The sequence below is a fragment of the Carassius carassius genome, chromosome 34, assembly GCF_963082965.1.
Source record: "Carassius carassius chromosome 34, fCarCar2.1, whole genome shotgun sequence".
Taxonomy (NCBI): Eukaryota; Metazoa; Chordata; class Actinopteri; order Cypriniformes; family Cyprinidae; genus Carassius; species Carassius carassius.
The window spans coordinates 8,662,697-8,690,547 of NC_081788.1; the positions used below are offsets into that span (position 1 = coordinate 8,662,697).

The 27,851-nt window shown below is 39.3% G+C and overlaps 1 protein-coding gene across 1 annotated transcript in view; it reads right to left on the reverse strand.

Moving 5' to 3' along the window:
* LOC132115111 (actin filament-associated protein 1-like 2) overlaps positions 1-27,366 on the reverse strand; it is a 50,531-nt gene extending 23,165 nt beyond the window's left edge. Inside the window, exons 1-3 of the mRNA XM_059523512.1 lie at positions 27,161-27,366; positions 13,433-13,570; positions 9,886-10,019 (exon numbers count right to left, since the gene is read on the reverse strand). Coding sequence (XP_059379495.1) covers positions 9,886-10,019; positions 13,433-13,570; positions 27,161-27,176 — 288 coding nt within the window. The 5' untranslated portion in view covers positions 27,177-27,366. The remainder of the gene's footprint in view (positions 1-9,885; positions 10,020-13,432; positions 13,571-27,160) is intronic.
* Between the last annotated feature and the right edge of the window lie 485 nt (positions 27,367-27,851).

A 27,851-nucleotide genomic window follows, 5' to 3' on the forward strand; every position in this document is an offset into this window, starting at 1 on the left:
AATGGCCCGGGAGCAGAGCAATTGGAGGAAGAAATGTACAGATGAAGCTTCGGCCACACCTGTACCATGGCGTCCAGCCCCAGTGGAGCTGGATGAGTCAGAGGAAAACAGAGGGGATAGTGCGATGCTCTCTCGAGAGCGCACACAGATCCACCCAAGTCTGGCCAACCTCTCCAACTCTGCTTCATCACCTTGGTGCGAAGGCGCCATTCCCCGAGCCTAAGCCCCTGCCTCAACAGGATGTCTGCTCTCACCGTGCATCTCAAAAACAGTATGTAGTACTGGAGCGCTCTGGTGAAAAAAACGAGCATTCAGTCTCATATGAGAAGAGGACTCCGAGCTCAGAGTAGCACGCTCATAGGCGACCCTTTTTTTTTTTTTTTTTTTTTTTGGAAAAAGGGGAGCGCTGCTAAACTACCACGAGAATTGCCCAAACAGCTCCTCATGTTGTGGGAAGCGATGTTTGAGGTGTATAACAAATACACACTGGCTGAATGAAGCCCAAGGAACCCAGGGCTAATCATCTTAAGAAAGGGAACGAAGCGGAGCGCGTAACCCCTACTGTACAGGATTTCAGAAAGTGCGCAGAGTCTTGCGTGCACACTTACCACTTAAGTGGATTTCAGAAAGTGCGCAGAGTCTTGCGTGAACACTTACCACCATGTGGTTTTGAGAAAGTACACAGGCTTAGCGTGTGTACTGAAAGGTTCCTAGGCATTGCGCTGGATCGCACGGGAGAGGCCAGCTCCAATTTTCCAAACCTCAAGCAAGGGGAGCATCACCTGAGGCAGTACATACAGAAAGACTTCCGTAACTACCACCTCCACCTTCCCATTGGACATCGCTAAGCGGCCAGGAGGCCCCTCAGGGTGACCTGGCCGGACATCCCGCCAAATGCGCCAAGCGGCCAGGAGGCCCATTAGGGTGACCTGGCCGGACATCCATGAAATTCCCTGCAGAGCTGTGCCAGTTCTGGTGATCAGCCAGGCTCCTGCCGAAAGCCTGTGATCTTGGCCACCTAATACCAGAGCACGAGGCCGGAACTGAGCACTGTAAAGGAAACTCACAGAGTTTGTTAGTAGACATATAACCATCAGCAATATAACACCCATAAGAAGATAAAGAAAGGGTTACATACTCACCCACCCTCCTGTACTGGAGTCCCGCTCACGGGGCACCCCCTTTTGGTCCGGACCATCAGTAAGGTGGTTACTATGAATATAGGACCAACCAAAAACATCATAGGTCCAGCATAGGAGACTGTTATGAGAGAAATTTTCCACCTAACCTCGAAAAATAAGGTGGAGAGCCGGTGGTTACAGGGGAATTAGGCAGGGGAGGATAAAAGCAGAAATTAAAAACATCCAAAGGAAGTGAGTAACTACTAGGTATCGCTCCGATCCGGACGAGAACGCTGCCTCGTCTGAATCCCATCCCTCAGACCCTGCTTACCTCTTCGTGACCCGCGATTCCTCTTGCCCCTGCCCTTAGGCGGGGGAGGAGCGCGAGCCGTGACACTAGCCTTCTGTGCCCGTCTTCGATCCTCAGATCGAGATGGGCCAGGACCCCTTTGTTGTTCGGGCTCAGACCTGGACCTTCGTGGAATGAAGGATTTAAAGGCAGCTGAGCGCGCCCTTGCCTCCCTGAACTTTTAGACGGAGGTACCGAAAAGACCAGAGCATCGAGAAGAAACCCCCTTTCTTCCCTCCCGATGTCTGCCAGGTTCACCCACATATGTCTCTCCGTTACCACCATGGCCGCCATAGACCTACCCATGGCACAGCTCGGCTACCTGGTCAGCTGAAAGGCCCTCGTCTGTATCCAGGTCCTTCAGCAGGTCAGCCTGGTAAGCCTGAAGCACTGCCATCTTGTGCAACAAAGCCACAGCCTGACCTGCTGCTGCGTATGATTTACCATTTAAGCGGGATGTATCCTGGAGGGGCTTAGATGGCAAAGAGGGAGATTTAAGAGAGGATGTTTCCCCCACAGAGAGATATCTAGCCAGTGTCTCTTCTACAGGAGGCATCCTCTCATAGCCGATTTCATGCATGCCCTCGATATTAGCATAACTCGTATGCTGAAACCGATGGATGCGAGAGGAAAACCGCCTCTTCCATTCCTTTTAGACTTCTGCATGTAAGTCAGGCAAGAATGGAAGGCTCACCTGGGCTGGAAAGCTATGGTCAGACAAATAACGCTCATCGAGGCGACCTCGCAACATCACTTTTCTGGCACGCTTCCATGACAAGTCTAATTTTGCTGTGGCGCGATCCATAACCTCTAACAGCTCCCCATACGCAGGGCAGGAGGATTGAGAAGGTTCAGCCTCAGCTTCTTCGCCACTCTCAGACATCTCCTGCTCTTTCTGGGTAGAACCCAGCAGAGCACTAACTTCAGTATCAGAATGGGTTAATGACAACGCATCTTCCTCCTGAAGTTCACTCTCGTTTGCCGCCAAAGAGTGTGAAAGGAAAAGTCCCACTCTACACTCCTCAGCGAGATCCACCTGTGATCCCCACGAGCTCATTCTCTTCCGTGCCTCGGCAACGGCGGATCCTGAGCCGCGGGAACCAGATGGCTGTCCCTCTTTCCTCGAAAAGAGAGACAAACGAGAGCGGAGCTTTTTCACAGAAAAACGCTCGCAGTGCACGCAGATTGCCCCCTCAAGGACATTGCGCGTGTGCTCTTCGCCCAAACATGAGACGCAAAGACTGTGTGTGTCATCAGGTGTCAGATAACGCTGACACGGATGCACATACTGTTTAAACGCCTTGCTAGTGGATGCCATGATAACAATGATAGATCGTTCTTACTGTTTTGGCCTGTTTCTCAGATGCACACTTCAAACAAAACAGTCAATGAAGACGAAGAAGATAAGTGACGGGTCCTACTGGCGCGTATTTATAGTCGCGCCTGTAGTGACGTCAGAGGCTGTCGTCGGCCAACATGTTGGCGTTTTTCAAAGTATGCTTCAGACACGGGTCACGACGAGGTGTTCCCCAAAGCGACCCCTAGAGGACGCAGTTTGAAGTTCCCTTGACAGGGAACTTGTGTTTTAGATCTCAAGTTTTCTGAAATCACACAATGACTTTCTGTAAGTTTTTTATTTCCACCCAAATTCCACATTTTCCATTTAAATTTTTCTAGATTATATTTTAATTTTCTAATTACATTTTAATAATCAACTGAATTCAACAGAACTTTAACAGTTTCAGAGTTTATTAAAATTTAAAAAAATAATAATAATAGTAATAGTGCCCTCTTAAATGTTTTATAAAATAAACTAAAGTAAAAATTAAACTGCCACATTATGTCATTTTTAAAGTCGCTAATATTGTTTTATGAGTCTCCTAAAACATGTTTACATGCATGCAAGGTCAAAAAACAAATAGATTTAATTTTACCTCATTTCTAAATGATTAATAAACGATTTGTGCTGTCACGATCGTCAGCTGGAGTGACCATGAACTCTAGTAGAGGGCACTCCACTCAGGACTCTGGTATTTTGTGTCCATTCCCATTTCCAACTCCATTTCCCAGAATCCCATGCTTAGGGCTAATCATCACCAGGTGTTCCCCATTACCACTCCCCTATATAAACTTAGTTTGGACTCTCAGTGATTGCGAAGTCTTGTTTAGCTCCATCTATCATTTCCGAGCGTTTTCCTAGTGTTTGTTCTTTCCGTGTTTGATTTTGGATTGTGTTACCGCCTGTGATTCTCTGCCGCCTGCCCCGACCTCTGCCTGGTACTGATACTGATTCTGGATATTCCTTGACATACTTGACACTGTGCTCTGATTACTGCCTGTCTGACCATTCTCTTAATAAAATACTGCAAATGGATCCGAACGTCTCGGACTCCACATTACAGAAGACTTTGACATACCATGATCCAGTAGCCCGGTATCCTCTCGTAACTGATTTCTAGGTCTGTTCCCACTTCTAGGTTCACTTCAGCGTGTCAACTATCCAGCTCTATCATTGACCCAGTAGATCAGCTATTGCACCTTCGTCAAGGAGGTCTATCTACTGAAGAGTATGTTCAACAGTTCTGTGAGTTATCTTATCAAGTACCACTCTATGACGAAATTTTGTTTAAGGACTTGTTTCGTTTCTGACTTAATGACCCAATTAAGTCATGGTTACCTAGAGGTGAGTTTAATGGCAGTTTAAGGGACCTCATGGACTATGCACTGATGTTATGTGACTCTCTTTTCACTGTGGTAGAGACAGAGGACAGCGTTGAAACCCCAGTTGAGAGTTCTGTCTCAACTGCTCAGCTGTGGGGCTATGTCACGATCGTCAGCTGGAGTGCCCTTGAACTCCAGTAGAGGGCACTCCACTCAGGACTCTGGCATTTTGTCCATTCCCATTTCCAACTCCATTTCCCAGAATCCCATGCATAGGGCTAATCACCACCAGGTGTTCCTCATTACCACTCCCCTGTAGATACTGTGTTTGGACTCTCAATGATTGCGAAGTCTTGTTTAGCCCTGTCTAGCATTTCCGAGCATTTCCCTAGTGTTTGTTCTTTCCGTGTTTGATTTTGGATTGTGTTTCTGCCTGTGATTCTCTGCCGCCTGCCCCGAACTCTGCTTAGTACTGATACTGATTCTGGATATTCCTTGACATACTTAATTACTGCCTGTCTGGCCATTCTCTTAATAAAATACTGCAAATGGATTCCAAATGTCTCTTTTAGTAGAACAGATAAGCTCATGTTTATTGCGGTGTATTGTCTGATTCGGCACATCACTGACAAAGTATTGTAAAAAGGAAACATGTAAATCTTACCGTTTTCTCCTAGTTATGTCCTTTAAATATAGTGAAATTTTTCATAATGTTGTAGAGATTTACATGACATTAAAGGGGTGGTTCGGGATTTTTGACATCGGACCTCATTTTTAGGTCAGCCTGGTTGTTATTCATCAGTGGAGACATTTTTTTTTTAAAATTATCCAGTCCTTATATTTGGATAGTTGGCCGATGCTAGGCTAGCGCGTGTCAATGGGTATATGTTAGCCAGCCATTAAAAACCGTTTTACCCACTCCACAGTGCACCAAACGTAAATCCATTATAACACTAGACTATCGATGCAAATGTCCGTTGAGAGAATAATGTTAGAAAGCAAACTTACCTTTCATCTCAATGATCCTAAAGGAACTAGTTTCTCAGCCGCTGCTATGTGATGTTAGTGATAATCAGTGTGCCAGCGTCAGGTAAATACACTTGCGTCATGTGTGGACCGGCTCACTCGGTTGCCTAGGTAATCAATATCACTCCGCTGCTGCTGTCGACAAGGCTTATGATTACAGGGAACAAATTATAACTAATGCAATGTGATGAAAGGTAAGTTTGATTTCTAACATTATTCTATCAACGGACATTTGCATCGATAGTCTAGTGTTATAATTGATTTGCGTTTGGTGCACTGTGGAGCGGGTAAAACGGTTTTTAATGGCTGGCTAACATATACCCATTGACTCGTGCTAGCCTAGCATCGGCTATATATCCAAATATAAAGACTGGATAATTTTTTTTTTTAAATGTTTCCACTGATGAATAACAACCAGGCTGACTTAAAAATGAGGTCCGATGTCAAAAATCCCGAACCACCCCTTTAACACCTCCGTGCAGCTGTGGTTGTACAGTAATCCACCATAATATCGCATCAAATGCGCATCATCGATCATTGTTCTCGCCAAAATATTTCTCATAACATGTGATTTGTAGTTTAGTTTAAAGATTAATTATTGTGCACCTATAGCACTCCTCGCTGTCATTAAAACTTCATTACTTCATTAATTTTCTCACTCCATGAAAAAGAGTTCATACGCATGCTTTATCCGTACAGTGCATCCTTATTTACGGCAAGTTTATTTTTAATAAATCACGATATGTGTGGAAAATTGCGTACCCATATATTATCCCCATTTTGTGCGTATGCAACGTTTATAAATGAGACCCCTGGAGACTTCTCAATAGATAGAAAAGATGTTATGGATTGTAGCTTACCAACTCGAACCGGAGTCTGATGATGAAATGGCTGAACTGGCTGATTGACATGATACTGTTTCTCAAGCACGATGGTAGCAGGACATTTCTCAGTGGTAAGTGTCAAGTGTTGACAAGATAGTGGTAATTATGAGATGTGATCAATCAAATTTACTTTCACAGCGTAGGATACAGCACTTTCTCTAAATAATGTTAACCACACAGAAATTTTACTGTTTGTGGACAGGCAAGTTGGCGACCTAAAACGCGGGGGACAATATGCTAATGTTTTACTTTGTAACATAGAGCCGTAACAGAATAAGATTCAAATTCTTGACGACTCGTTTCGGTGATTGTGAGTCGACTTTTTATTGACTGACAATAATTTTATCTATCGTGCACTGTGGGCTTCACAACTTTGCAGATAGTTTATGTTCACATACAGCTACATGACACACTGCATGAACGGTAATAGTCAAAAAGGCATAATAGGGGCACTTTAGATATACATATAGAAAAATTTTAAATACTGTATATATAAAAATTAAATCTATTTTATTTCAGCTCATTTTTATTTACTTTAAACTGAAGTTCTAAAATAACTCAAACTAATAACTAAAACTTCACAAAATGACAAAAATACATCTGAATCATTAAACTTTAAAATTAAAGTGAAAACAGAAAATATAAAAATCAAATCAAATTTTAAATGTGAACAAAAACAAAAAAATAAGTAAATAACTAAAATAACACTGGTAAAAATACTTGATAACACTATTTACACAGTGCAAAGACACTTGTAAATAGCATCTAATAGCAACTGCCTTCAGATTTTTTTATTTGTATTTGTTTTTTGGGGTGAACTATTCCTTTAAGAAATCCTTGGAATTTCCCCTTGGAAAACAGGATTAAACACTTGCCTCCTTTATCTGTTCATTATGAGTCAGCGAATGTGATTTAATTTGTTTATTTAAACCTATTCTGCCAGAAAGAGGAAACAATGTTTTTTATTTTAAAGATTTAGTGGAAGGACATCATCTTACAGATTACAGAGTACATTACACAAACAAACAAAAGCCAGAGTTAATATACTCCCAAATATTCTCGCTGTTCTTCACAGAAACTAGTGCAGCACAACTCAAATAACCACAGTTTAACAAAGATAAATCTAAAGTCACATTTACCATTGTTTGGCACATCACAGGCGGAAATCCAAATTCAGTTTAAACAGGAATTAACTCGATTGGGAATTTTGCGTGAAAGCGAAAGATATCCCCCACACAGACATCGCAAGAGGTTCAAGTATAGTCATGCAATTAAGCTGCTGACCCAAAAGAGAACTGCTTAGTTTGAAAGTGACTTTGTGCGAGTGGTGCTTTATACATCACTACTCCATTGCTTTATACATCACTACTCCATTGACAAAATACTTTTTTTGAGCACAGAATTTCACGAATTTCACTTATGTGGTCATACAAACTGCTCTGTGTCTCCTTCTTATGAGTGTGTTTTCATAGTGTTTCTTCGTCCAGCACTGCTCTTCCCTTTCAGTTCTTCCTGTCTCTGTTGTTCATATGTGGTTGCCCACTTGAAAAACCTTGGTTACGAGGCAGGATTTGACCTCTGACCCCATGCCCTGCTCAACCCTTGGGTGAGATGAGGGTTCAAGACCACAGAGAGGCTGCGCTGAAGCTGGGAGATACTCATCAGGTGGCCACAACACAAGCCCTGCTCCAACCCGGTGCCCTGGGCCTCGTAACCACTAGTGTGCAGCCTGCCCTTCTGCCCTGTTATTATGGCCATAGAGCTAGTGTCTCTTAAAATACACATCAGAGCGCAAGTACATGCTGTAGTGTGGCTCGGAGAAGACATTACAACACCATCAAACACTAGTGTACTCTAAAGTACACATCACGGCACATGATGCTTTTAAGGTACTCATTATATTATGCATCGATATTCCAAACAACTGTCAAATACATAGAGGCACATAGATTTGTTGCTTTAGCCAATATGACATTCATCTTTGAATTTCGTTGTGGAAGTGAAGCTACTTTGTTTGGCCTCGCAAAAAAGGACATGACTAGAAATCAATGGTTAAGTTGTATTTACAACACTGTTCCAGAACAGTCCAACCCAAACATTCAGATGTGTGCAGCGCATTTTGCAAAGGACAAGGACTGTTTCCTGGGAGAGTGGCCTACAATGTCATATCTAAATAATTTGCCAATTGATTCAAAAGTGAGTTTTGAGCAGTGTAGAGTAGCACTTGTTGTTTGTCATTCCTCTGATCATAAATGCAGACATGGTTTTATGTTTATGCAGCGCGATATGCAACACAACGTGTAAAAAGACAGCATAAGTCATTATACTCAGTAATTATGTCCGTCGTTGGATGCTACAAATGTCTCATTTGTAATGGGTTTTATTGGTTCTCTTGTTGCGCCGGGACACACGGTATCACAGTATGTTAAGGGATGTAAGACTTCCGTCACACGCTTGAGGTATTCAGTCAATCACAGTGATCTGGATAGCTGGCCAATCAGAGCACACCTCACTTTTCAGAATGATGAGCTTTGTAAAAAACAATATGTTTCAGAAAGGCAGGGCATAGAGGAGCAACAGTAATGTACATTATATGCAAAATAATGTGTTTTTTTAACCTTAAACCACATAAACACATTGCAGTACACCAATTACACAAAATAATGTTATTTTTAGCAACATCATATGACCGCTTTAGGACCTTTACACAGTGTTGTTTGCACTATTACCGGGCTGAATAAAATTATAATGCATTTCTGGATTTCTCCACCGTGATTCAAACACCCACAAGCACATAAAACAGCCTTTAATGCCTGAGAATGGTAGCAGGTGTTCATTCACACAATGTTGGCATACGCCACAATGTTGTTTTGCAAAGCTGTATAGGAGAAAAGTATTTGTTAACTGTAATAAAGGCTGGTAAAAACAAAAGCATAAGATTTGTACTAGAAATACCACTTCTGCAGTCGAACGATAACACTTTCATTTATCAAGGCCTCTAGTCTGGTCTGGCCTGCCTGCAAACAAGACTTCAGAGTTACTACATTAAACTGAAAAAAGGAAGCTAATTAGAAAATATAAAAAAACAAATAAAAATGACAAAAGCACAAAATTGCTAAAACTAAAAATTTAATAGTCGATATAATAGAATTAATAAGACTGAAATAAAAATTAAAATAGAAATAGAAATAAATAAAAAAACTAATAAAAATGACAAAAGCACAAAAATTACTAACCTTTGAGCCAAAATGAAAACTGGAAATGTAAAAGTAAAAACTAATTCAAATATTAATAAATACTGTAATAGTATATAAATAATATTAAAATAACACTGAAAGTAAAAAAATGAAACAAAAAAATAACAGTCCAAGCCCATTACACAAACATAACAGGAAATGTCATAATATATCATACTGTATTTATAAATATAAATATAAAACATAATTCCAAGCCCACCACATGAATGTAACATTGAGTAAAACGAAATATTCAATTAGTAAAATAGGTGGGCTGTGTGACGTGGCTGGAGGGGCTGGTGACATCATGTGACTGCAGCAGTGATTACATTCTGATGGAAGATTAGAAAGACAAACTTTTTTTTCTTTGGAAAACTGACTATGAACAGAGGAATGCTGCATGATAAGACTAGGAATGTGTATTATGTAAACAGGGTCCACACCAACTCAATATTTGCTTTGCATGTAAAATGGGCTTTCATACCAAATAAAAAACCTCTTTTCTTTGACAAGCCAAAAAAAGCTGTAAGATTATATTTAGAGCTCATACCATGTCAATAAATGTTTCATTAAGTGTTATAATATCATGTTATAATATCGGGACTCACCCCGGGCTGCCGGAGGTCAGTAGAGCTGACTGAAAGAGTTTCCTCTGTCGAATGAGCCTCAGCTGTGGTGCTTTCCCTGAGATCACTGGGGCCTCCAGAGGGACAGTTCATAATCATGTACTCCGCATCCTCTGCTAAACATAAAACACATACAATCATCATTTATTTTAGAGCCCGACCGATATATCGGCCGGCCGATATTATCGGCCGATATAAGCTAATTGCATTTAAATCGGCATCGGCATTTATAACGGCCGATGAAACATGAGAAACAGAGTTTCATGCTTCACTCATGTTATGAGTGTTGCATAGTGTGCCCACCAGAGGGAGCTCTGCAGCTCCAGAGTTAACAACAGCGCCAGAAGTCCACTACAGAAGAAAGCGATCAACTGTTTTGACGGTGAGTCTGTCGTTCGTCATGTGAAATGATTGTAGATTTAGTTCATACCCTGTATATAAAAACTGTGTGGTAGTTCTAGCTAACGGTCCTATCATTATTAATTCAAAATATTCTGTAACATCACTTACAGCCGCTAATGCATTGCTATATTAGATTAGCCACAAAGCTAATACCATGTTTATCAGTGGAAGAGCGCGAACGTTAATAGGAGGTCAAACTATAACGTTAGCGTTTAACTTATTCTTATTCTATTGCGGTGTGTTTCCCACATAATGACCGCGTAATTGGGCCTTTCACACAGTACGCGGTATGCACGGCGCTTGCCGCTGGGCTCAGCGTTGCCCTTCAGATACAACGCGATTTTCGCTGCGCTATGGCATAGGCGGAGTTTTAAAAACGTTTAGCGGGAGCTCTTTCATAGTCTGTTCCTCCTCCTTTCGGTCAGCAGCAAACATGTATCTGTCCCGTTGTAAGAAGCGAGCGATAGCGCTAGTCCTGCTGATGAGAATTAAGAGAGAAGCAAGGAAGAAGAGGCTACCCTCAGGTCCAGAGAACAATTTGGTGAATTCAGGCTGGTTACGTTACTCTAACGCTAATAGCTTCCTTTTTAGCAGGCCCCTTAAATGCTTGCTATTAACTTGTTTGAAGGTGGTTCTTCTCAAAATTGACAGCGGTGTGTTCATGACACTAACGTTAACCATTCAACTTCGAATTGATTCCGTAATCTTCCGGTAATAGTAGGCAAGACGATGTTTTGATTCAGACTGCACAAAGAGAAGAGGAGAAGATATACGGGTCTGTTGTGAATGTGTCTGTGAGAGCAAATATAGTGTAGTTACAGTAACTACAGTAGGTGCGTCAGAAATGATTAAACCAGAGGGGACATGTAAATAAATGTGAGCTGAACAAGCGCTTTTTTTTTTTTTTTTTTACATATTGTTTCAAAGCAGCTTTACAGACATAACAGGAAAATGTTGAAATAATATTGTTAAATATAAGTAGGTAATACCTATTGCTTGACAAATAAAAAAAAATATATATATTTCTCATTTTTGCCTATGTAGGAGATCCCAGTTTATTATTATTATAATTCTAATGATGACATGAGTAATGATACATGGTGATATTATTAATACACATGCTTATTCTTTCTCTGTCTCTCTTTCTGCCTACAGATGGCTAAAAAGGTGAATGCTGTAGCAGCAAAGTGTGGGACTACTTCTGCAAATACTTTAACTTTAGTATTATAATTTATTTACAGTACACACACAGACTGTTAAAACCAGCTTCAACTGGAAGAAAGTAAAAGTGTTAAATGTTTAAAACCAGACTGTTTTTTGATCATTAAAAAATATATACTTTTGATGTGCAATTGTTTAGTCATTGAGACTGTAATCTAAGGCTTTTTTTTTAACATAGTCCATTCTGGAAAATGGTTTTTTTCAGCCCACATACATAGAACAGGCAGATATTTTGCTATTGAATGTTGTGTAAATGCAGTTTATAGGAAATGGGTCTAATATCCAGATTATTTTTAAAATCAAAATATCGGCTTATAAATCGGCTCTTTTCGAGTTAATATCGGCATCGGCCCCCAAAAATCCATATCGGTCGGGCTCTAATTTATTTACACAGAAATGAACTCAAAATAAGCTATAAACTGCAGAATGAAGAATTTAGCCTTTCATAACAGAGGTCATTTACATGTAAAAGTCTTAAAGATGTAGCAGTAAAGATGGTAAAGATGACCTTTTTTATATGTAAGGGTTACATGAGAGCAGCGGTCTTTGAAATGAACATCTGTCCCTCTCAGCCTCTCTGTAAACCTGCACTGACTCTGTTTATCCTGTAATTGCTTTCAGTTCAGCTCAGTCTCTACAGCTGCAGGTGGATCTCAGACAGTATCAAAAATCATATAAAACACGATGGCTTTGTCGGAGCTGTGCTGCAGCGGTAGTTCACAGGTGGGATGTTTAACAAAAGTGCACTCTTTGTATGGCGGAATTTAATTACCATTAAAGATCAACAAGTATACTGTTAAAAAATCACCTAGAAATGAAAAAAAGTTGGCTAAAAACTCTACTGTTAAAAAAAGGACTAAATAAGCATTAACTAAAAAAACATGTGCAGCAACAATTAATCATTATAATCAACATTTTAATTTTAATTTCAACATTACATATATAAGCTATATATATATATATATATATGTGTGTGTGTGTGTGTGTGTGTGTGTGTGTGTGTGTGTGTGTGTGTGTTTGTGTGTGTGTGTGTGCATGTGTGTGTGTGTGTGTGTGTGTGTGTGTGTGTGTGTGTGTGTGTGTGTGTGTGTGTGTGTGACAAAACTCGATGGAGTACATTTGTAGAAAAATTCAAAATTCTTTTATGCCAAAATTCATTAGGACATTAAGTAAAGATCATGTTCCATGAAGATATTTTGTAAATCACCTACTGTGAATATATCAAAAAATAATTTTTGATTAGTAATATGCATTGCTAAGAACTTGATTTGGACAACTTTAAAGATGATTTTCTCAATATTTTGATTTTTTTGCACCCTCAGATTCCACATTTCCAGCAATAGTTGCATCTCGGCCAAATACTGTCCGATCCTAACAAACTATACATCAATGGAAATCTTATTTATTTTCCGCTTTCAGAAGATGTTTAAATCTCATTTTCGAAATATTGACCCTTATGACTGGTTTTGTGGTTAAGGGTCATATATAGACATTGAAGAAGATTCCTGTTTCAAATAAATGCTGTCCTTTTAAACTTTTTATTCATCAAAGAATCCTGAAAAATATTACTCAGTTTCCACAAAAATATTAAGCAGAACCACTGTTTTCAACACTGATGATAAACAGAAATGTTTCTTGAGCATCAAATCATCACATCAGAATGATTTCTGAAGGATCGTGTGACAATGAAGACTGGAGTAATGATGCTGAAAATGTAGCTTTGCATCACAATAATAAATACAATGTTATAATATATTAAAATATAAAACAGTTATTTTAAATTGTAATAATATTTCACAATATAACAGTTTTTACTGGATTTTTGATCTAATACATAGTGAGCAAATTTCAAAAACATAAAATATTCTCACCAATACAAATTGACTTCATATAATCAAGTAGTTACCTGGTGCGTCCTTATTGTCCTGTAGTTTATTTAGCAGCTCTGAGATGGATTTTTTCTGTGCCTGAGCGATATAACTGAGATTCTCACAGTCCAGAAGCAGCAAGAACGCCTGCAGGTCTGAAACCAGCCGCGCCAGCACTGCAAAATCACAGAAATAATTCATTATGTATCAATAAACAAATCATTTTCACACTTACCCCTTGATTTTTCTTTCTTTTCTTTGCACATCCCATATTTTCTCTCAGACTGATAGTGTTAATATTTATTTAAATTGGATGGATTAAAATTTTCAATGTCTTTGCCTGCAACATTTGAAATTTAATTAGACGAAGGCATGATGACAAGTTTCCAAAACCGATTTCAATTTATTTAACAAAAAGCAGGAGTTGAAATCTGCCCTAAAAGTGCTGTAGTTGAAGAAACATCCAAATATGACCAAATGCACATGAAGGGGAAATAGCTATGTTATGAAGTTATGAATATATCTATATCCAAAATGAACGAACATGAATGGAGTCAGAAACTATGAATGCAGCCTGACTAACCTGTAATAGCTACAGCTCTGTTTACAGGAGCGATCTGTGTTCAATTTATTAACCCACTAAAATAAACAGCCATGCTGATTGAATTAGGTGAGATTTTCAATCATTTCTTCAAGACGCAGATATTATGACCGAAGCGGAGGACTCCTAAACTGCTGATTTATTTACTCTCTCAGCTATATACGTGTGCTGCTCCATGCTGCTTTGCATTATTTATACTAAAGTGACTTTATAACAAGGTTAGAGTGCATTCCTGCAGCGGAAGCCATTCATCACATTAGACTTGTATCCACACACGCTGAGGCTTCAAGAGTCATTTTAATATTGAATCAAATGCATTTCTAACATCTGGAATGGCTGGAATTGTAAACAGTGCCTACAGATTTTCAATCCTGCTGTGATATTTGGTGACTTGAGGAGGAAAAGAGGCCGGTTTTATAATGGTTTAAATCAAGGCCTGCTCTCTGTCTGGCCCTTATTACGTTGGCTACAGACAACCAGGCCACTGTTCGAGCCCTTACCACAGTAAACACTCAGAGACTCCACACACTGTGTATATTACGCAGACACACACATCAGTGGGCCTTTGTGCTGCTCTCAGTCCTCTCTCACTCTCTCTCACATCATTTGACACTTTCTCCCAGCCTGCTTCTCGAAGTCCATGCTGTTTGCTCAGACGAACATCACTATTATTATTGCTCAAACTCAGAGACAGGCAGGTGTTTAATTAAATGTATTTAAAATATGTGACCCTGGACCACAAAACCAGTCTGAAGTGTCAATTTTTCAAAACTGAGATTTATACATCACATGTAAGCTGAATAAATAAGCTTTCCATTGATGTATGGTTTATTAGGATCGAACAATATTTGTCTGAGATACAACTATTTGAAAATCTGGAATCTGAGGGTGCAAAAAAATCGAAAAATTGATAAAATCGTCTTTAAAGTTGTCCAAATGAATCTTTAGCAATGCAGTTTCAATGCAAGTGTCTCAGTGACTTTTCTTTAGAATCAAATCTCACTGAAACCTCCAGTCAATAGAAAATAAGTAGCTTTGACTAGAAAAAAATTTAAAGTTTAAATAAGTACCACTGAGGGTCACACTCACTTATAATTATTTGCATGCACAGATGACATTTGCACCTAGTGAATGATGCTTATTGTTATCATCCAGAACAAGGTTGGTCAAATAAAACACAAATGCACGGCGATACTTTTATAAACTTCTGAGCTTGACCAGAAACTGAGCTTCTAGTCTGTGCAAACCACTGCTCTCGGTTCACACTGTCTGTTTTCCCAAATAGGGTCCCAGAGCTGAGCATCTCAATTGTGTCTATTCTGAACTCAGTCCCATGTCTGCAGGGTGCAGTGGTGGTTTAGGGCTCCAGCTGTGGCTTCATCTCTTGGGAGTAAACATCTTAATTCCCATGGGTTTATACAGGGTCATGGGTTAGTACTAGTAGACATCTAACAATGCCTCAGCAGCACTGCTCTAACAGACATTTCAAGAACTGTAAAAAGAGCCATGAGAATGCAGTAAATCCCAACACAACTCGTGTAACTTTCTCACATCAAGAAAATAGAGGTATTTATAATATCTTTAACAGATATGCAGGCCCTCATGGAATCTGCTGACTTTTTGCTGTTATTGTGTAGAATTTGAGGGAAAACTTTATACATGATTTGTCATTTCTATTTTATTAATTGGTCAAAGACAAATTTGTAAGATAAAGTAAAAAAATGTTTTGTCTTGACAAGACTTGCCTTGAAATGTCATTTGGTATAACCATCAAGTTAAAAATAATGACGTTTTATTTATATTTTACATTTATATTTATATTTACATTTATATTTATTTTAAAAGATTTGAAATGTAAAGGTCTTTTAAAATATCCTGAATTATGAATTCAGAATTAATTAATAATGGTAGTCACACCATATTGTACATATTGTAAGAGACTTTTTTGACTGTGTTGGTGTATAAAAAAAGTTTTGACATTGTTAAGCAGTTTAAAAATATTTCTTACAGATATTGTAAATTTAAAAACATTTCAAATAAATCTTTGAATGAGGTTTTTGTGCCATCAAAATAAATAAAATAAAAATAAATAAAAAAATATATTACTTTAATTTAGAAATTGATTTACAAGAGGTATAATAATTTATATATTATGTATAACATCATTTTCTGTGTTTATTAAATTTTTATGTATTTTATTTGATTTATATACATTTTTACATATATTTATTTATTTGAATAAATTAATAAATACAAAATAAATACAAAAAAGACCATCTTGCCATCAAGCATTGCCATCATGTTAACTTTGGCAGCCCTACTAATGAATTTACAAAACAACAGAATGTATATTATACAGTAACTTTGGATTTTGCAAACACAAATAAACATAAAAAACTAATGAATGCAAATAAAAACTGTGTGAAGGTACAGCTCAGTTAAACACCATACTGAAAATATTAAAAAGCAGTTTTTCGTCAGGAAACTGGGTCTGTAAAGGACATGGCAAAGATCAGACACAGTAGCACCTGTTCCAGAAAGCTTCCTGTAAAAAAGAAATTTCTGTTTTCATTCATCGAACACACTGACCTTCAGACATGACACAGCTGGTAATGAGTGCTAACAGTAAAGTCATTAAGCAAACAGAGCTCCAGACAGATGTCAATGACTGACTGTGACTGAGGCTCTCTGCCCTTCTCATTCTCAAGGTCTCAGTCTTCACACTACCCTCTTTTCTTCTCCAAAACTGCCACACTGTATTGGCAACTTTAGACCATTTTCCATTTTTAAAGTCTTCATTTGCTTTTGTGTTTGTGAGAATAAAATCTATCTATCTATCTATCTATCTATCTATCTATCTATCTATCTATCTATATATATATATATATATATATATATATATATATAAAAATATAAAATGTGTAATTGTGATATTTTCACATTTGATTCCTTTGACATTTCACTGTTTCTCATAGATTTGAGTCAATAACAACTGTCCGCTAAGAAGTCACCCCACCCTTTCTCTCTTGGTGCAGGAACTGTAAAATGTGTGGAGGATAAATATTGTGCATTGTTATAACATTGTTTCAAAGGTCAAAGAATCTAGCTACTGGCTTCTGTTGAAATCAAACACACACAGACCCGAATCCTTTATCACTTCGAGGTTCTACTGATCCTTTGTTTCTGAAGTCTTTTCTTCTACACTCTTACAAATAAAGGTTCTTTATTGGCATCAATTAACCAAAAGTGGTTCTTCTATGGCATCACAGCACAGCCCCCCTTGTGGGACCTATTTTTAAAAGTTTACCCTTATTTTCTTAGGAGTAAACTACTGTACCTTGCTATTACTGTGGAAAACCTAAAGAGGAAAACCTTGACTTGATGGTACATCTCGCTGTATGTTTCTAATTACTGGTACAGCACTGACATCTCACACACTACTGGATAATAAACGGTCCTAATTATGTGGAATATACTGTATATTCTACAGATCCATCTGATTAGTTACCAATCACTGAGTATGTTTACATGGACAACATGAATCTAATTATTTTCCTTATTCTGAATAAGAGAATATTATGATTAAGGTGTTTACATGAGTTGCTTTTAGAATATTGCCATCCGCCGTTACCTCCTTATCAGCATACAGTTTACGAAAGCTTCAAGTGCAGCTGATTATATGTCAGTTAAAAATCCTTCTTGCTTGAAGCCATGCTCTTTTGTTTGCCATCAAACAGTTGACCACTGCCGTGTGTAAGAGAGTACAGGCTAGACTCATTGGACAGTTTTGGTGAGTGTGGAGATAAATCCCCTGTGAACCCATTTCACACAAACCATCCATAAACTGTTTGACAAGGAAAATTAGTTGTACTGTGTAATTTCAATCTCGTTATTTAACCTTCCCTCTCCATGACTGAACCGTACAGAAAAATGGTTTCATTCTTTGAGAGTGTTTGCTTGTAAATCTCATAATTTCAGGTTTGGATCTTCTGCATCTTTATATTAACAAAAATGTTTTGCATGCATGAACTACAAATGATTCGCTTTTTTTACTAATCGGTGTAAAATATCAGCCCTTCATCTTATGTTCTCACACAACAGTAGCTCCATTCATATTCATGCAAACATGACTAGCACTTCAGGCTCATTGTAGAGATGCCATGTTCTGTGAGGGGGCGAGACTACCCTCTGCATTTGATTCATTAGCAAAACTAATGCCCTGAGGCACATGGGCGTCCTCAACATTTCGGAAATGCCTTGAACACCCACTCTGTGTGTTTGTGTTGGTGGGGACACAGAGAGGCATTTTGCATTACTGACCAAAATGCTTCAAAACAGTATATAACCTCTGGTCAACTGATTTGACCCCTTGTTGACAGCTGACCCTTTTGTCTGACACAATAGAAAGTCTGTCCGAAAAGAAAAATGAATGAGCTCTCAAAGAGAGGTGCATGGTAACACACTAGTTCTCAGCACGATCAAAAGCAACCACAACAAAGACACACTAGACTGTCTGAATCAATGGAGACATTGCTGTTTGTTACTTTCTAATGTTACGCAAATATTAATTAAAACTTAATTTAACTTTTTGCTCTCTTGCAGTTTAGATACAAAATGGCATGCGTCTTGAGGAAGACCACTGCAGCCAAATACATTATGATACATTCTCAGTCAGGTTCCCTTTCAAGGGAACTTCGAACTGCGTCCTCTAGGGGTCGCTATGGGGAACACCTCGTTGTGACCCGTGTCTGAAGCATACATTAAAAAAACACCAACGTGTTGGCCGGCGACAGAGGTGGGTAGTAATGAGTTACATTTACTTCGTTACATTTACTTGAGTAATTTTTTGGGGTAACTAATACTTTTCGGAGTATATTTAAAGATGGGTACTTTATACTCTTACTTGAGTACATTTTTGGGGAAAAATCTGTACTTTTACTTCGTTACTGTGGGCGACGCTCCTCTCGTTACTTTATCTTAATGCAATAAATGTTATAAATGCTTCAGTTTATTCCAAACACGCCGTCTACTTTTCTCTGGGCAATGAGCGATGCCCATTGGCGAATGATTCATTCTTTTGAGTCAATTCTGTTCAAAGGCTTGATCAAACCATTTGGCAAACGAGTGAATTGGTTCATGAATCAGTTTGAATGATTCGTTCAGTTCCCTGCCACACGCGCTGAGCGTCTGAAGCGGTTCACTCAGAGTTGTAACATTTAACATCAGCAGCGTTGAAAACGTGGATATGGAACTGTACTGAATTGAAAGCAAATCTGCAAAGGCTATTATTTGCTTGCGATGGAGATCCTTATTAGATGAACACCGCGTGTGCTGTCTACTGTTTAACAGGTAATAACTTGGGCTACATTCGATTACATTAGTTTGTTGTACGTGTGTGGCTTATAACAGAGGGGAGTCAAGTTGAATGCAGCTTCCAAAAGACATAAAATAGCCGATTAAAATTTTATTAATTTTAATACAATCACACCGGTGCGAGTACGTTCAGTGAGTCATATCATCAGCTGCTAAATTCAGATCTGTGATTGCTTGCTGGCGCTGAGCCAGAGATAGATGCGTTTTTACAGCACTGCGCATTATAACCAATCAGACATGATTCTTTTGAGCTTATTAAAGCATTGGCCAATCAGAGGTGTCCCGCTGAGTCATCGCTAAAATGCCGGTGCTTCCTTCACTCGCTCACTGACGGAATACCTCTTTCTGGCGAATTATCTCATCAGAAACAACAAAGTGCAGATGTGTGTACGAATCTATAATTAAGATATTGATTTCACAGTGTTAACAGTTTCAGTGATTTTAATGGGAGTTTCTGAGAGTGATTGAAATCTAGACTGTCAGTGAAAATGATCTTTAATAATGTAAATGTTATTTGCTCTCTTTCTGAAAAATGAAAGATTAGTAGCAATATTTATATCACATTAACTTTCAATGTTAAATTGACATTTAATATAAAGTCAGTCGTATTAAAAATGGCATGGCATGTTATGGCATGACACCTATATCTGTTACTTCAGTAAACAGACAGGGTTTTATAATAAATTACATAAATTGGAGTAAAGGCTGATGAAATATATACATTTATACAAACACATATACATTAAATACATTTTATCTATATATCTAAATAAAAATAGGCTCAGTATATATGACCCAAAGTAACTAGTAACTAACTACTTGAGTAGATTTTTTATCCGATACTCTTTTACTCTTACTCAAGTAACTATTCAAGACTAGTACTTTTACTTGAGTAAATATTTCTAGAAGTACTTTTACTTTTACTTGAGTACAGTTTTTGGGTACTCTACCCACCTCTGGCCAGCGACAGCCTCTGACGTCACTACCGGCGCGACTATAAACAGGCAGCGGGAGAACACGTCATTCTCTTCTTCGTCTTTACTGAATGTTCTGTTTGAAGCGTGCATCTGAAAGAACTGGTAAGAGTGATCTTTCTCTGTCTATCATGACGACTACTAGCAAGCGTTTAGACAATGTGTGCATCCGTGTCAGTGTTATTTGACACCCAATCACACACAATCTTTGCGTCATTTGTTTGGGTGAAGAGCACGCAAACAATGTCTTTGAGGGGGCAATCTGCGTGCATTGTGGGCGTTTTTTCAATGAAAAAGCTCCGCTGTCATTCTTTTCTCTTTCCGAGGAAAAAAAGAAAAAAAAGGCAGCCATCTGCTTCCCGCGGTTCAGAACCTGCCACTGCTGATGCACGGAGGGGAATGAGCTCATGAGAATACAGGTGGATCTGTCTGAATGAGAGAGAGCCCCGGGAGGATGATGTTATATATTTAACAATTTCTGATCCTGAGGTTAGTGCTCTGCTGGGTTTTCACCCAGGAAAAGCAGGAGATATTTGAGGATGGTGAAGAAGCTGAGGCTGAGCCTTCACAATTCTCCTGCCCTGCGTGTGTAGAGCTGTTGGAGGTTATGGATTGCGCCATGGCAAAGATAGACTTGCCATGAAAGTGCGCTAACACTGAGGCCTGTAGAAAGAGCTTTCTTTCTGAGGGGGAGACATCCTCTCTTAATCTCCCTCCTTGCCATCTAAGCCCCTTCAAGAAATACATCTCGCTCTAAATGACAAGGCATACGCAGCAGCAGGTCAGGCTATGGCTTTATTACACACAATGGTGGTGTATATCATATAATCATATATCAAGCATATCAGACTGAACTGCTAAGATACCTGGATAGAGGCAAGGGCCTTTTTCCTGATCAGGTAGCCAAGCTGCGCCGCACCACAGATCTCTCTCCAGGCTACCAAGCAAGCCGCCTCCGCCATGGGAAGGACTATGACGGCCATAGTGGTAGTGGAGAGACATCTGTGGATGAACCTGGCAGACATCGGGAAGAAAAAAAAGGCTTTCTTCTCTATGTTTAGGTTTCGCCTTCTGAACTTTTTGGTATTTCCGTTGAGACGGTGATTGAGAAGTTCAGGGAGACGGAGGTGCGCTCCGCTGCTTTCAGATTCTTCATTCCATGAAGGTCCAGGTCTGAGCCCGAACAACATAGGGGTCCTGGCCTCTCTCGATCTGAGGATCAAAGACCGGCACAGAAGGCTAGTGTCATGACTCGCGCTCCTCCCCCACCTGCGGGCAGGGGTAAGAGGAATCGTGGGTCACAAGGAGGTAAGCAGAACCTAAGGGATGTGATCCTGACGAAGCAGCGTTCTCGTCTGAATCAGAGCGATACAGAGGTATTTACTTGTTCCCTTTAGGGATTTTTAACTTCTGCTTCTATACTCCCCTTCCTAATTCCCCTGTAACCACCAGCTCTCCACCTGATCGAAGTTAGGTGGAAACCTCTCACATAACAGTCTCCTATGCTGGACCTATAATGTTTTGGCTGGTTCTATGTTCAAGTGGAAGTGGAGGTGGCAGTTACAGAAGTCTTCTTGTATATGCTGCCTCAAGTGATGGTCCCCTCGCCAGAGGTTTGTAAAATTAGAGCTTGCCTCTTGCTTAGGAACATTTAAGTATTTACATTACATTTACATTTATTCATTTAGCAGACGCTTTTATCCAAAGCGACTTACAATTGCCACATATGTCAGAGGTCGCACGCCTCTGGAGCAACTAGGGGTTGAGTGTCTTGCTCAGGGACACATTGGTGTCTCACAGTGGATTCGAACCCAGGTCTCTCACGCCAAAGACGTTTGTCTTATCCACTGCGCCAACACCACCCCAAGTATACACGTTAAGCTCTGTGTACTTATTGGAAACCACATGGTGGTCAGTGTGCACGTGAACACTTTGCACACTTTCTGTAATCCTGTACGGTAAGGGTTACGCGCTCTGCCTCGTTCCCTTTCTTGAGATGATTAGATCTTGGTTCCTTGGGCTCCATTCGACCAGTGTGTATTTGTTTATATACTTCAAGCATCGCTTCCCTCAACATGAATTGTTGAATTGATACATGAAACATACTGTTTTGAGATGCACCATTCCATCTATGAGCTGCTCTATCAGAGTGCCACGAGAGCCCCTCCTTGGAACAGTATTTGAAAATCCATGCTATGGTAAGTGTGCACGTGAAGTCTTTGCACACTTTCTGAAATCCACACTGTGGTAAGTTCGCACGCTAGTATTCTGCGTTCTTTCTAATATCCTATATGGTGAGGGCTTCGCGCGGTTGCTTTGTGCCCTTTCTTGAGTTGGTAAAAGCCCCATTCATCTTGGGCACCACTCCACCTATGTGTCCTCGGATACCTATCTAAACTGGGTGTTGCTACTAGGGATCTGTTGAGACAGCTCCTTCAGCAAGCTTATGTGAAAGCAAGCGGTAGCCCCTGTGTGAGAGGCAAGACTTGGTATAAAATGCTAGGTTCTTAGCCATATCCCTTTAAAGGAATATTTCCTGATTCCAAGCCTTCAGCTCTACCCCGGGCCGAGGCCCTAACAATTAAGTTGGGTATGTAGCTTAGGCCTTTGGCCGTAAGGGGTACTGTCCCAGACAGCCGTTTAAATGTCCCAGGGGCAACTCCCATGGAAATGGTAGACTTGGTACTTAGTGTTTGCCATGATTTTGGCCTGCACTCCCCTCAGCATGGTGGCGTGGGTATACTGTTCTCCATAGCGACCCTTAGAGGACACAGTTCGAAGTTCCCTTGAAAGGGAATGTCTCAGGTTATGAATGTAACCATGGTTCCCTGAGTAGGGAATGAGACACTGCGTCCTCTAGCTCCCTGCCATGCTCCAGATGCAAGTTCTCCCGGTGCCTGTTTATAATCACGCCGGTAGTGACGTCAGAGACTGTCGCCGGCCAACTCATTGGTGTTTTTTCAATGTATGCTTCAGACACAGGTCACGACGAGGTGTTCCCCATAGCGACCCCTAGAGGACGCAGTGTCTCGTTCCCTACTCAGAGAACCATGGTTACATTCGTAACCTGAGGCGTTGTCTTCTGATTCTCTGTCTTCAGATATACTCCGACTTTCTGAGCCTTGGTACTCAAGTGGAAAACACAGGTTTGAATCTGCTTGCAACAGATTCCTCCTATTCCCACCCTAGCAATCCATTTAAAAAAGTGTTAAGTACTGGTTTGTAATACAAAACAATACATATATATATATACACACAATTCAAAACTGATCTGTAAGAGTTTTTCACATTGTGGGTCATAAATGTTTACACAGATCTGAACAAAAAGTTTGTGACCTTTTGCAGTAGCTTGTTTCGCATATTCAATCCCAATCACCTCTGAATATGATGCATTATACTGGAAATACAAAATCTGTACTTGAATCGACCAAAGAAATTGAAGGGTACTGCTGAGTCTAAATGAATAACCCAGAGATGCTGAGAGTTTGATTTAGAAGCACATTATCACCATATCCTGCGCACGAGGAAGATGATATACAAAGGGGTTCTTTTACTGATCGCAGGAGAATAAGGCCACATCCAACATAATACATAATCTTAACATCAAGATACAACATCACTACATTAATCACAGACCAGGAAGAACTAAACAGACAGGGTATTTAAGCACACAGGAGGTAATCAGGGAAATGGAGACAGGTGGGGATTAATCAATGAACAAAACAAGAACAGGAAAAAGACCAAATAAGGAAACTGAAAGACACTGAATGTAACAAGAACTCACTTAAGCTATGTTTTGAGCAGGGACATATTGGATTGAATGGTCTAGGCACAGATCCTAACAAACCACATGAGACAATGTGTGAATGAATATGACAAATTAATCCATTCTGGGGTGGATGTTATGCAATTTACAGTATAAAATGGAGGAAAGAGAAAGAGAGATAGTGTGTGTGTGTGTGTGTGTGTGTGTGTGTGTGTGTGTGTGTGTGTGTGTGTGTGTGTGTGTGTGTGTGAGAGCACATTCTTATTTTGACCAATAGTGACAGAACAGGGAAGAGGAAAAAAAGTTTGTTGGAAAAAAAATGCATGAACGGGCTGAATGATTATATCTCAATATAATTGTTCTCAGTCTGGTTTTCTTCTGATTCTTAGTTGAAGGACAACAGAGAGTCTTCAGAAATACTCTGACTTTCTAAGCCTTGGTGCTCAAGTGGATAACGCAGGTTTGAATCTGCTTGCAACAGATTCGCCCTTTCTTCCCGACTGTCATATCTCTCACCCTAGCCATCTATTACCAGACATGCAAACATCCAACTGTCAACGTTTTTTTCTTTCAAATTATTAACTGAACAATATAAAAAAAACTGATTAACTGAAATGATTCAAATTCAAACCGTGTTGTTTTGTATTATATCAGCAAACACAATATATTTAGCAAATTTTGCATATATCTTCCAACTCTGATTGTGATTATGGAAAATGTCAAGAAATAAGTACATAGAAGCTCAATAGTAATATTATCAATGATGTCAGTTTTGTTTCTCAACATGGTTTTTGTTTTCAGAAACAGAAAGGAGTTGGGAGGAGCTCATTTACTCCTTTACACCGCTGCTTGTGAAATTAGCACTGCTCTCTGAGCTTTACCTAAACAAACCGAGAAACTCACACTTCTCCTGAGAGCTGGTTTGTGGCGATGCAGCTGATGGAGAAAACTGGAGGACTACTGTATTACTGACATCCCAGAACAATGATCAAAACTACACGGCTACAACAACAATAACTGTAATGACAAAAATTCAGCACTGAAATATTCAACACCTTTCTGTCTTCTGGAGTTATGAACGATTTGCTAAGGTGTTTTTAGAAACCAATGATCTTTACAGGGGTGATGTAGGTCAGCAGAAGGTTGTAGGTTCGAATCCCTGTGGGACTGATTTAAGACATTCAGGTAATGTACGTCACTTTGAATAAAAGACTCATTAACTGCATTCATATATGTTAATGAAACTGGAGACTTATATGAGACTTAAATGAGACAAAACTTAAATGAGACAAAAGTTTTACAACTTAAAACTATATACTGTCAATATGATTACTAGCAGAGGTGGGTAGTAACGAGTTACATTTACTTCGTTACATTTACTTGAGTAATTTTTTGGGGTAACTAATACTTTTCGGAGTACATTTAAAGATGGGTACTTAATACTCTTACTTGAGTAAATATTGGGGGAAATATCTGTACTTTTACTTCGTTACTGTGGGCGAGGCTCCCCTCGTTACTTTATCTTAATGCAATAAATGTTATAAATGCTTCAGTTTATTCCAAACGCGCCGTCTACTTTTCTCTGGGCAATGAACGATGCCCATTCGCGAATGATTCATTCTTTTGAGTCAATTCTGTTCAAAGGCTTGATCAAACCAATTGGCAAACGAGTGAATTGGTTCATTAATCAGTTTGAATGAGTCGTTCAGTTCCCTGCCGCGCGCGCTGAGTGTCTGAAGTGGTTCACTCGGAGTTGTAACGTTTAAGAACAGAAAGAGCGTTGAAAATGTGGCTGGAACTGCACTGAATTGAAAGCAAATCTGCAAAGGCTATTATTTGATAGCGATGGAGATCCTTATTAGATGAACACCGCGTGTGCTGTCTACTGTTCAAAAGGTAATAACTTGGGCTACATTCGATTACATTACACGATACCACTGTGACATTAGTTTGTTGTATGTGTGTGGCTTATAACAGAGGGGAGTCAAGTTGAATGTAGCTTCCAAAATACAAAAAATAGCCGATTAAGATTTTATTAATTGTAATACAGTCACACCGCTGCGAGTACGATCAGCAAGTCCAGCTGCTAAATTCAGATCTGTGATTGCTGGCGCTCAGCCAGAGATAGATGCGTTTTTACAGCGTTGCGCATTATAACCAATCACACATGATTCTTTTGAGCTTATTAAAGCATTGGCCAATCAGAGGTGTTCCGATGAGTCATCGCTAAAATGCCGGTGCTTCCTTCACTCGCTCACTGACGGAATACCTCTTTCTGGCGAATTATCTCATCAGAAACAACAAAGTGCAGACGTGTGTACGAATCTATAATTAAGATATTGATTTCACAGTGTTAACAGTTTCAGTGATTTTAATGGGAGTTTCTGAGAGTGATTGAAATGTAGACTGTCAGTGAAAATGATCTTTAATAATGTAAATGTTATTTGCTCTCTTTCTGAACAATGAAAGATTAGTAGCAATATTTATATCACATTAACTTTCAATGTTAAATTCAAATTTAATATAAAGTCAGTCGTATTAAAAATATGTTATGGCATGACACCTAAATCTGTTACTTAAGTAAACAGACAGGGTTTTGTAATAAATTACATAAATTGGAGTAAAGGCTGATGAAATATATACATTTATACACGCACACATACATTACATACATTTTATCTATATATCTAAATAAAAATAGGCTCAGTATATATGACCCAAAGTAACTAGTAACTAACTACTTGAGTAGATTTTTTTATCCGATACTCTTTTACTCTTACTCAAGTAACTATTCAAGACTAGTACTTTTACTTTTACTTGAGTAAATATTTCTAGAAGTACTTTTACTTTTACTTGAGTACAGTTTTTGGGTACTCTACCCACCTCTGATTACTAGCCAAGTTAGTGATTGGGTTACTAACTGCTGGTTTTATCCAAGTGTGTGTGTAGATGATATGAAGACCATCTAATGTGGCCCATATGAAGCTGTGGCTAGTGCAGTGTACTCAGACTCTCTTACAGATTACACGCTGATGTGAAAACAGTGAAATACCTTTCTGCTTGTCCATCGCTGGAAGTGCTCAAAGCGTCCAAGTGAACTGTTCTCGTCCGCTTCCAGAGCTCATCGCGGAGTCTGTCCCTGGATGTGAAAACGAATTTAAAGTGGCTTTCTGTTCAGTTCGAAGTGAATTAAGCGAGAGTTGCGGGTCAGGCGACAGACAAATAACAGCGAAACTGTCCAAGTAAGCGGCATCTCTCTGTATCACTGGACTCTCCGCCTCCAGATGCGCGTCTGCAGGCCGCCTGTACAGCAGCTCCACAGCGCCACCACGCGGACAATTCATCTGCGTGAGACAGTAAATGTTCAATTCATTTATAAAGGTCAATTTAAGAATATTTCATTTTATGAATGAAAACATGAGAAAATATTTAGATTGCAGTAAGAATACATAGGTGACATAGAGATGGAAAAATATAAGTTGGAGGAACATTTACATTTCAGCAGTGTTGGGAGTAACACATTACAAGTAACTCGAGTTTTGTAATAAGATTATTTTCCAAGAAACTAATAAAGTAATGCTTTTAATTAAAAAAATAAAAATTATATATATATATATATATATATATATATATATATATATATATATATATATATATATATAATATGAGTTACTTTGTTTTCCCATTTATTCACTGACACCTCTCCTGTCCCTGTGTTGAGAGAAATTGGGAGTGATTATTAA